The sequence below is a fragment of the Microcaecilia unicolor genome, chromosome 1 (assembly GCF_901765095.1).
Source record: "Microcaecilia unicolor chromosome 1, aMicUni1.1, whole genome shotgun sequence".
In the NCBI taxonomy this organism is placed as follows: Eukaryota; Metazoa; Chordata; class Amphibia; order Gymnophiona; family Siphonopidae; genus Microcaecilia; species Microcaecilia unicolor.
Window position 1 is genome coordinate 394,635,577 of NC_044031.1, and position 12,320 is coordinate 394,647,896.

The window sequence follows — 12,320 nt, forward strand, 5'->3', positions numbered from 1 at the left end:
AGGATGCGAAAACGAATAGAGAGCCAGTGAAGCGACTTGAGGAGAGGGGTAGTATGAGTAAAGCGACCATGGCGGAAGACGAGACGGGCAGCAGAGTTTTGAACCGATTGGAGAGGGGAGAGGTGACTATGGGAGGCCAGCAAGAAGCAGATTGCAGTAGTCTAAACGAGAGGTGACAAGGGTGTGGATGAGGATTTTGGTAGAGTGCTCGGAAAGAAAGGGGCGGATTTTACGGATGTTGTAAAGAAAGAAACGACAGGTCTTGGTGATCTGCTGGATATGAGCAGAGAAGGAGAGAGAAGAGTCAAAGATGATCCCCAAGTTTTCGAGCTGAGGAGACAGGGAGAATGAGAGAGCCATCAACAGAAATAGAAAATGGGGGGAGTGGGGAGGTGGGTTTGGGGGGAAAAATGAAAAGCTCGGTTTTGGTCATGTTTAATTTCAGGTGGCGTTGAGACATCCAGACAGCAATGTCAGACAAGCACGCTGAAACTTTGGTTTGGATGCAAGGTGAGATATTGGGGTAGAAAGGTAGATTTGGGAGTCATCAGCATAGAGATGGTAGGAAAAGCCATGGGATGAGATTAATGAACCAAGGGAAGTAGTGTAGATAGAAAAGAGGAGGGGACCAAGAACAGAACCCTGAGGTACGCCGAGAGGCAGAGGGATAGAAGTAGAAGAGGATCCACCAGAGTGAACACTGAAGGTGCGGAGGGAGAGGTAGGAAGAGAACCAGGAAAGGACAGAACCCTGGAATCCAAGTGAAGACAGGGTATCGAGGAGTATGCTGTGATCAACAGTGTCAAAAGCAGCGGAAAGATCAAGAAGAATGAGGATGGAATAGAGACCTCTGGATTTAGCCAGTAATAAGTCATTGGAGACTTTAGTAAGCGCAGTTTCGGTTGAGTGGAGAGGGCGAAAACCAGATTGTAGTGGGTCAAGAATAGCATGTGAGGAGAGAAAATCAAGGCAGCTGAATATTAGTTTAAATCAGTGGTTCTGTTGTGACATACCTAACAGATAATGTTCAGGTGCATTTCATTGCTCCTGACAATGATGCAAGAGAAATACAGATACAATGGTAGTGACTGCTGGGGTGAAGGAGAGGGGTGCACTATAGGCTTGCAACATTTCCAATTGGGGCTGTTGACAGGAGTAGGGACTAGATATGGAGATTAAGTATTTGACTTCCTGGTTCTCAGCTCTCCCCAGTCTGCCACATGCATGTTAAGAAAAGCACAAGTGTGCTGCCAAATTTTTGGTGACGCAGCAGTGTCACCCGACACACTGGTTGAGAACCACTGGTGTGAATGCTAGTGCCAGAGTTTACATTAAAGCATTCATTGCCACCACTGTAAATTACCCCAAATCATTTTCTCCCATTTTCTCCATGGAGCTAACAGTGCCCGGTTAGCTGATTTGTCACTGACAAAGCAGAATTTTAGACATCTGAAGTAACAATTTGCTTTACACAAAATCAAGCTCCTGTCTGGTTAGCAGACCTATTTGTTTACAGTTCACTTGTAAATGTTTAATCCATTTGTAAATTGACTAATTTGTATGTAGGCCCTGTAGAATCCCATATAGTTTGTTTACTTATGTTCTATACAAGTGGTACAGGAATTAGTGGAGCCTTTACAGTTTAGCCCAGTTTGTTAAATTATTGATAAAGGTACCTGAAATATATACCTACTAGATCTGCTGAAAAAAATCTCACTTTTAGCTATTTTTTTTTAATCTATATAGGTTTTTATAGACTGTTTGGAATACCTGAGTATGAAACCAGACGGAGATGTAGATAATACACAGTAAGTGAAATGAACTAAATTTAGCAAGTTTCTAAATAACACGTTTGTTAGTCTTTGTAGCATAATATTCCATGCCACTAATAGCTTTCTGTCTTGTACCTTGATATACAATTTTAAAAAAATTAGAAAATCGTCATCATTTATGAACATACCATATATAGATTAGATGTTTTTCTAATTTATTTATTTATTAGCTGCATTTGTATCCCACATTTTCCCACCCATTTGCAGGCTCAATGTAAAAATTGATATTAGGGATTTGACATAATTTTTTTATATATTAGAATCCTTAGATTTCTCATCTTCTTATGACAAGTCAGAATTATTTCAGAGATAGTAGTACATTAACCCCTCCCCCCTTTTTACTAAAGCTTAGCTCTAGTTATCTGCAGCAGGGCCCATTTTATTCCTATGGGCCCTGTTGCGGATAACTAGATCTAAGCTTTAGTAAACAACCCTCTAAATAAGATATGTCCCTTATCCATCTGCATATTGTAAGCCTGTCTTAGGGATCCTTTTACAAATGTGTGCTACTGTTTTTAGCAAGCACTAAACGTTAGAGACAGCCATATATTTTTATAGGCGTCTCTAACGTTTAGTGTGCACTAAAAACTCTAGCACGCCTTTGTAAAGGACCCCCCTTATTCTCAAACATGATGTCTTCTTGCTGTATCATGGTAATTTTTCTTTTAACAAAGTCCCCTTCAAACAGTATTGTGCAATGTCTTCTATAATAAATAGACAATATTTTTTCTCAACAATGCATTGGCTTTAAAATGACCATTTTGCTGCCTCAGTTGGAAAGTTGAGGCTGTTGATGACAAGTTCGTATCACCTTCATTTGTAAAATTTCAATTTTGTCTTTAGTGTTTTGAAAAGAGTAATATTCCCTATTGATCTTTCCTGCGGGAGGTTACCAATTTTATTTATTGATTAGTTGATTGATTTATTGATTGATTGATTGATGAATGACATTTTTACCCCACATTAGCCCGAGAGTGACTCAGGTTTAATGTGGCTTGCATAACATTAACAATTAAATGAATGATACATATTAAAAATGACATAAACAGGTTATAAAGTACAGTAAATAATGCTATAACATTGGCTTTGTAAAACAAATATAACGTGAATTAACCTGGATGCAACTGTTCTTTAGGATAGATGGATAGAGAAGAAGATTACATCATAATTAATTTTGTAAATAAAGAAGTGAAGATGAATAAATATGGGTATAGAATTCTTTGTTTTCTGAAAGGCTAAATTGAAAAAATTAGTTTTCAGTAGGTTTCTGAAGGACAAGTAATCATCTGTGCATTTAATTGTTTTTGGTAGAGAATTCCAAATTTTAGTAAAGATTGTTCATATATGATGGAGCAGAACCATATAGAATTTGGTGAATAAAAACACAGAACTTGAAAGATATTCTATCTTTTATTGGTAACCAGTGTAGGTTATATAGAAGAGGAGTTGCTTTCGCAAAGCAAGGTGATCTACATATGAGGCGTGCAGCGGTATTTTGAGCAGTTTGTAATTTTTTTGAAAAGTCTGCCTTTAATTCCTGCATAAATGGAGTTGCAGTAGTCAAATTTTGTTAGTAGTAGGGATTGAACCAAAGTATGAAAGACTGATTTAGTGAAAAAAGATCTTAATCTCTTTAGTTTCCAAAGTGAATTAAAGACACTTGAGACCACCTTAGAAACTGATCAAGCGTGATTCCTAATATTTTCATTGATGAGTCAAAGGGATAAGTTATGTTCTCTAAGATTTATAGGTTGGTGTGGGTTAGTTATTATTAGAAACTTAGTTTTTTCAGTATTAAGTTTTAATTTAAAATTAGGTGCCCAAGATTCCATTAATTTGATGCCTAATTTGATCGAGTTCGTTATTTCATATAATTCTTTAAAGAATGGAATGTAAATGGTGACATCATCGGCATAAATGAATGATGAAAGACCATTTATTTCTAGTAGATTACTTAGGGGTGTCATCATGATATTGAACAGGATGGGGAACAGAGGAGAACCTTGAGGTACTTCACAATCAGGAGACCATGTTGAAGAAATTGCACCTGATTGTTTGACTTGATATGACCTGGACTTTAGAAAGCCAGAGAACCATTTCAGGACAGCTCCACAGATTCCATAATAGTTGAGGATATTTAGAAGAATATTATGGTCAACAGTGTCAAAGGCACTAGACATATCAAACTGAAATATTAATATTTTGTTGCCAATACTCTGTTCTCTTCTGAAGTTGGCTAAGAGAGTAGTAAGAACAGTTTCAGTACTATAAGAGGGTCTAAAACCGGATTGTGAGCTGTGCGTGATGGAATGGAGTTGGAGATATTCCATTAGTTGTTGCATGACAAGTCCTACCATAACTTTAACCAATAGAGGAATTAAGGCCACTAGTCTATAATTGGAGACTATACTTAAGCTTGCTTGGGTATTCTTTGGTACAGGAGTCAAGATGATAATGCCATTTTGAGAGGGGACAGACCCTGAAATAGCATCAGAGTAAGATTTGAGTGTAAATAACAGAAGAATAGATTAGGAACTGATCTGAGTGGGGCACGTGTCAAGTAGACACTGAGGCATATTTTCAAAGCACTTAGCTTTCCAAAATTCCATAGAAGCCTATGGAACTTTAGAAAGCTAAGTGCTTTGAAAATGAGCCCCATTGTGATTTTGCATATTTGAATAGGGTGTGACTGACCTGATCAATAGTAATTGGGTGAAAAGCTGACCAAAATCTCTCTGCATGAGAACAAGATGGTAATTGATCCTGAAGATTTTATTTATTTATTTATTGCATTTGTACCCCACATTATCCCACCTTTTTGCAGGCTCAATGTGGCTTACAGGGTGTTAATTTGGTATGATCATTGCATAGTATTAGATACAGTCGGTAATAAATTGGAAGTAAAAGAGGAATTAATTAGAAGGTAATGGGTAAGGTCGTGTCGAAGTGTTTTAGAGCGTTTGGGTGATGTACGGAGTAGTATGATTCATCAAGGATTGTTTTTGTAGGCTATGTTGAAGAGAAATGTCTTCAAAGATTTGTAGTTTGATTCATCAAGGATTATTTTTGTAGGCTTTGTTGAAGAGAAGTGCCTTCAAAGATTTGCGAAAGTTGGTTAAGTTGTCCGTGGTTTTCAGGGTCTTGGGTAGTGCGTTCCATAGCTGTGTGCTTTTGTACGCAAAGGTAGATTGAGGAAGTCGTCAGTTGATGTAAAAGAGTTGTTTAGCTCTAGTCTGATTTTAGTTATTTTCTGTTCGAAATATGTTGCCAATTGGTCTGCAGTTTGAGTGGGTTCTTTTGCAGTTGATACAGGCTTGAGTGTTCAATAGACTATTTACTAAGGAGTAGAGTTTCCTTGGATTGACTTTTGTATCACCTATGAGCTTGGAGTACTAGGAAGTTTTTGCTTTGGTAATCATGTTTTTCTATGTTTTTAGGAGCTTTTTCCAATTAATCCATTGTTCAGTGGATTTATTTTTGGCCCAAATTCTTTCTTGTTTCCTGCAGTTCGTTTCATTTGTAGAAGATCTTCATTAAACCATGGGGATAATTTTTTAGGACGTGATTTGTTTGTTACAGGTGCAAGTTCGTCAAGAACTGTTTTACTAACATCGTTCCACTGTTGGGTGAAATTAGTAGATGGGTTTGAGGTGAATGATTTGTTGAATTGTTCATTAGACCAGAATTTGAGAATTTTACCTCTAGTTTTGAAGAAATGTAACATATTCATAGATTTTGAACAATGGTTAATTACTTTCCAGTTTAGTTTAAAAGAGAAGGCTATAGTGGTCTGACTATACTGGAGTCCACTGTGATTCAGATATGAAAAAGTTGGTTGGGTCAATAAATTTTGTACCCAATATGTCTAATTGATGACCTTGAATATGGGAGGACATTCCGTTGAAAATTGAGAATCGCCATATATTGAAGAAATCAAGAAAATGCTTAGTGTATTGATTGGTACTGTTTTCAAGGTACAAATTAATGTCACCAACCATAATAATATTGTCATTATTGATGCAAGCATTAGAGATGAATTCAGTAACTGTACCTCTGTAAGGTTCCAGTTTTTAGAAGTCGATATAGTAATAGTAGGCAAATAGATTTAGATAAGGAGTCATCATTTACCGAACAAGCAACAATTTCTAAATTTGGGGATTGTGATTCAGAAATTGTTTTTTTACCTCGAAAAATGATTTATAAATCATGGCTAAGCCACTGCCTCTTTTATTGGTTCTGGGAAAATGAAGGATGAAATACTCAGGTGGACATATATCAAGAATTATAGGATCTTCTCTTGCATGTAACCAAGTTTCAGAGATTATAACAAGACCAAATTGGTCTTCATTTATCCAATCTTTAACTATTTCAGTTTTATTAACAACTGAACGAGCATTGACATACCCTATAGGAAGAGGTAGATAGGAGTACTTGTGATTTGATATAGGGACTTTAGTGAGTATGCATTTATTGTAAGAGACTTTTGAGCCTTATATATATATATGTAAAATGTTGCTTTGCAGGAGGTATTATATTTGGACCCTAGTGATCCAGATATCTGGATGCAAAAGTGGAGGGATTATTTTAGTATTTAGTTGTTGACCTATGGGAATAATATCTCAGAGTGTGTGTCACTGGGATCTTATAAAAGGATTCAAAAACAGTGGAAAGAGTTAGGTGTCTTGATAGAATGAGTACGTTTATTAAACAGAATAACATGACTCTTAACATGCTTATGGTGAACTTTGATACAGGTATTCAATGTTTGTGTGAGAGATGGTATGCGTGATGTATGATGGAATAATAAATGAGAGACAACTATAGTCTAGTGTAGCTCTGGGATAACAACAATAATCTTGTATGCAATATGGGCTGGTAGATAGAGCAGTTAACCTGATGGTAGAATTATTTTAAAAGAACAATTACGAGGTGTGATTACATAGAAATATTATTAAACAATAGAAATATTAAACAAAAGTTGAAGAACAACAAATAATCATGAAGTGATTGTAGAGTAAATTGAAGTTGCAGCGATTCTGAGGTGGTTGAACTGATGATAGAGAGCAGCAATGTTATACTGCTCAGTTCACTTCCAGGACGTTGGTAGAATCATGACGCCTCAGTTGTGGACGGGTTGTAATTTTACCACTTTTGCTTGTTTCTCAATAATAATTTACCACTTTTTGTTTTATTTTTCAGTCTTTCTATGGATGTTTCATCCCCTGACCTGTTTGGAAGCATGCATGAAGACATCAGCTTATCTTCTGTAAGTGTGGCTTCTCTGTGTGGTCTGATAGACCAATATGGCAGTTGAATTATTCATTTACATGAGGCAGACACTGGGAGTCTCTGGGGGATGTTATCATGTTGCAAGAGATGCATTTGCATCCCTATGATCATTGTCTGTTGCGCTATAGAGATTATCAACAGTTTGTGCCCACTTTAGCCCTCATGGGGGGAAGTGGGAGGGTCGGCTAAATTGGTACATAAGCACTGCTCTTTTATTTTGCAAGATACTTTTATATCTTTATATTTTTTCATCTTTCCTCAGCGTGTCAAACTTTTGCCTTTTTGGTGCCTTCCCTTTTTCGGGAAATTTTCTCTTCATATTCTTCTTTTTTCTGTCTTAAATTGTTCAAAGCATACATTTTTCCAGTTATTTTTTAATTTTTGACCTTTTGGAGCCTCTGAGCCCTTCTTTTCCTAAGAAGAATTGAACATTTTACGCAATTACTCAATCTCCCCAGGCTATTAGAGCCTTTTGACCTTTCATCAGCCCTTTTTCCCTCCATGCCAAAGGTGCTGAGTGGCTTTAAGTGTACTCATTGCAATAGGACTACTTCAGGCACAGACTCCTATAACTGGGTCCAGAGCACCGGGGCATACAGTATAGCCTCTGTGTAAATGCAAGCGAGGACCCGTAAAGCCCGCAGAGTCTAGCATGAAAATCTTTTTGGTTCTGCGTCGACATTGGCATCCGCATTGAGCATGGCAGGAGATTTGATACTCGATGCAGAACCTGTATCGCCATCAGCATCGACATTGTTTGCACCAACGCAACATTGAGAAGGTCCGACATAGGACTCAGTACCGCGTATGCATAAGGACTCTACATTCTCATCAGTGGTGCTGCATGTATCGTTTGTCTTGAGTGTAACACCCTTGCTTCCTCACTAAAATCCACAAATTTTGTCACCACTATTTTCTTCACAACCTTTGCTAAAAAGTAAATATTTAAAATAGGTCTATAGTTCTCTGGCATCAACGAATCTAAGGTCATTCTCTTAAGCACAGGAGTCACCATTGCATGTTTCCATCTACCAGGAACTACTCCCAACTGAGGACTTTGAGTCACCATTTCCCACACCAAAGGCAATAACCCATGTTTAGGTAGTAATACCCAACTCGGGGGTATGGGTTCAAAGCCTGTCATAGATTTTTTTAACTTGACGGACAACCTTTTCCAAAGCTGAAACTTATACAGAGACACTATCACCTCCTTGTTCCCGCTGGCTATTCCTCTTACTGTGCTTCCAAGCAACCTTCTGGCTTTGGTAGTCACCCTTTCTACCTGTTTGACCACCTTAAGATCATCAATAAGGATCACCTCCATGACTCACTCTTCATCAAGCACAGAAGTACTTCTCCTCCTAAATGGTACTGCTCTCTTGGGTTTCTGTAGCCCAAGTACATGGCCCTGCATTTATTAGCAGGTACAAACTTTTAGATTGTGAGCTCTCCTGGGACAGGGAACTATGTAGTGTACCTGAATGTAACTCACCTTGAGCTACTACTGAAAAAGGTGTGAGCAAAATCCAAAATAAATAAATTAGCATTAAATCTTAGTTGCCAATTTCTGGACCATTCTGTGCAAGTATTACTTCTCTAGAGATAAACTCTCTGTTTTATATGAAATCCCTTATCTAGATAAGTTATTACTTAATAGCCACTGAAACCTGTGATGATCCTCTCTAGATCCAAACTATCTATCATGTAAAATATTTTTAATGGGTGGAGTAGTTTGGAAAAGGTCCAGCACCCAGTGCCATGCTTTCAGCACTGGACCAACCAATAGATGCAACATAACCTTCCCTGGAATGAATTCCCTCATTCTGAATAATAAACGTATTAAAGATTCTTCTTTTAAATCTCTTCCTTCCATACTTAGCCAATGTTGATCTACTTTTTCTGTATACCAGTATAGATCTGTTCTTACTTGAGCTACAAGTTGATATTTTCTAAAGTCTGGTATTGTAAGACCACCTCTCAGTTTTTACGGTGGTTTTGTGAAAGGACCCCTAAATTGTTTATGAGCTAGGAGAGAAGTAAAAACCCTAATCTGATCCTCAGTGCCTCCCAACTCTGAGTTGTACAGATTTGAATAGTATGCAGTGAAGCATCTTTCTATCCGTTTTTGGTCCTAATATAGTTGTCCACTATATCTCACACTGCCCCTATCATTTTTTGAGTCACCCTCTTTTTAAGCTGGTTAGCCAAGAATTTGTGTATTTCCCCTCCATATAAGTAATTCCTAAGACCCATTTTTTATAAATACCTTCCACTTCTTCCAAGGCTAATGCATACCTGCCTAGACACTAAATCAGAAGGGTCTGCCTTATGTATTCATTCCAACCTCTTCGTGTTCTGTAATAGTTGGGTTCTGTATTAGGCTTTGCGTTTTCTCTCTCGTGATCCCATTTCTCCACACTTTCCCCTAAGGACTACTTTCAAGGCTTTCAACATGGTTATCAAATCAGTTTCACCATTATCATTAATCTCAAGATAATCAATTAAGAATGTTTCCAGTTGATTCAGATACTCATTCGATAGCAGGGCTGTATTCATGAACCAGGACCCCAGAGAAGTGAAGCCCTGTTTCTTATTTTTCATTTCTAGATGTAAAGGGGCATGGTCAGAGCTAATTTGGCCAGTGTTGCATAATACCACTCAATTGTATTTGCAGATTGTTTTAGCAATCCCAGGAGCTCTGTTCAGGTGCTTCTGCCTGTTAGCTAGTCGTCACTTGACACCCCCCCCCCCCCAAACATAGTCTTAATTTTGAACCGTACCCTCCAGTGACCACTAGGTGCCAAATGATCACCCACTGTAATGTCAGAAACACTCTCCCCATTTGTAAACATCAGGTTCAGTATGACCCCATCTCGTGTGGAACATTTTGTAACTTTGAGAAAGAATACATATGCCAAAAAAACACTGAAATGGTCAACCAAATTGATACATTTCTGTTTGCACATTATGTAATTCTGAACGGATCATGATTTCTGTCTAGGTCAAGTTTTAAATATTTTGGGCCCATTATTCTAAAAAAGCTGAGCTCCTAAATGTATGCTCTTATTTGTTTTTGCATTTACCTCATTTTGATGTAAGTATAAGCTTTACAATTATTATACATATATTGTGCATGCAATTTTATAAAATTTTATTTCCATGGGTACAGCCCTGTATTACCCACAGAAATGTTTTTTTAATTTATCTTTTTAAAAAAATCAAATATTGCATACTAATCGCTTGGCACCTCAAGTAGCATTTTCAACATATTTGAACTGATACAGCATGCAATTGTATTTCAAATGAACACTTAAGGGTATGTCTGTTAACGTGTGCTAGTAAATGGGCTTAGCTCTTGCTAACACAGGACTTTCTTGTGCTCAAAGCCCATTTGAAGCACACCCAGGAAATATGGCAATTTTCATTATCTGTTTCAGGTCGTATGCTAATGTTCACATTAGCACATGTAACCTGAAGAAAATTGAAGGGGAGCATGTATCGCTTCCTGTTTATGAGGTGCTATGGGCTCCCACGTTATTCATGCACTAACCAGTTAGTGCGGATTAATCAGAACATGCTAGCTGGATAGAGCGTCCATGTACTTTCTCCGCCCTCTAGAAAATAAATACGAAAAAAAAGTTACTTACTGTAAAATGCTTTAACATGGTTTGTGTTAACTGTTTTTGCATGCACTAAGCACATTAGAGCTTAACGCCCTTTAGTAGGCGTACCCCTTAAAGTGTGTGTGTCAGCCCAGGGGTTAAAGGTTTGCCTTGATAAAAACTAGAAGTTGATATTTCGTTGAGGCTTCTCTTAAACTGACCGGTACTCGTGGTACTGTCAAACTTTTAGTCACAGCTAGCAGGGAGACGAGCTAAGATTGCTTTTATTGAGAGATTTACTTTTTCAGACAGCTATATTAAGAAACAACTTAGAAAAGATTGTGGTTTATCGGCAGTACTTTGTTGATAGGAAAAAATAAAAAGAATGTTGGATCCCTTACTTGATGATGCCCACATAAGACATAATTGGAAGAAGTAAGGAAAGAACAGAGATCTTGCAAGAAATAGAAAAACTAAAGCTAAAATTGAAAACTATTTTGTTTAAAATAAATGTAAGTTCTTTCTCCATTTCATTTTTTTTTCCTTTTCCTAAACTTTTAGGAACAAAGGCTTCTAATTGTTCTCAGCAACTGTCGTTATTTGGAAAGTCACACTTTCCTAAATGTGGCTGAGCATTTTGAGAAACACAGCTTCCAAGGAATAGAAAAAATAACACAGGTAAGGGTTAACTTTAATTAGTGATCATGCATTTAAATAAAACGTGTGATGTAATAGATATTTTTCTATATATCCAATATTTGTTTATTGTGTCATGAACTGTGAAGCCCCATCTAGCATAGGAATTGGGTTGTCCAGGTCAGGATGTTCACAGTTCCTCCAGAATTCTACATTGGCAAACACAGCAGGAGCATACACAAAAAGAGCAGCATTACTCTGCATCTTCCATAAAGGTGCCAGCGATTATATATGGAAGTGCTGATTTTTGACACCTCCACATGTAAGTGTCAGCAGCTATAAGTACTAGAGTGAATTCTCAAAAGGTTTTAAAGACCATACCTACATATATACCTACCTATCTACATACCTTCCTACAAACTTAACACAGATAAGTATTTCAAGTCATGTCAGAAATGAGCACACTGTCGTATGCATGCCTCTAGTCTAAGGTAAAGCAAACACAGAGAGGAAATGTATAAAAATATACAAGTATTCCTATTGTAAATAGGAAATACACATAATTGTACTGGCGTGACAAAACCATACTGTTAGCACACCACCTTCAAATCTGTGCATTCTCTTCTCCTGAGGGCACCAGGATGACAACTAAAGAAATGCAAAATAGTGTTTCTATCAGTTTCCTTCCTATAAATGGTGGTAATTAACTTATGATCTGCCGTTTTCATTATCTTAACATCCAGAAATTGAATTTCTGACTTCTGTATTTGAACAGTAAATTTAATATGAGGATAACAGTTTATTTATTTATTTATTTATTTATTTTAGAACATTTATACCCCGCTTTTTGCCACTAATATACTCAATAAAGGTTTCAAGCATCTCTCTAGATCCCTCCCAGATAAAAATGATGTAATCAATAAAGCGCTTCCACATTATAATGTGGTCCTCATATATAGAT

At 37.2% G+C, this 12,320-nt stretch overlaps 1 protein-coding gene across 1 annotated transcript in view; it reads left to right on the forward strand.

The window, feature by feature from the left end:
- EXOC2 (exocyst complex component 2) overlaps positions 1-12,320 on the forward strand; it is a 300,400-nt gene that overhangs the window by 181,900 nt on the left and 106,180 nt on the right. Inside the window, exons 20-22 of the mRNA XM_030210951.1 lie at positions 1,747-1,808; positions 7,032-7,098; positions 11,285-11,401. Coding sequence (XP_030066811.1) covers positions 1,747-1,808; positions 7,032-7,098; positions 11,285-11,401 — 246 coding nt within the window. The remainder of the gene's footprint in view (positions 1-1,746; positions 1,809-7,031; positions 7,099-11,284; positions 11,402-12,320) is intronic.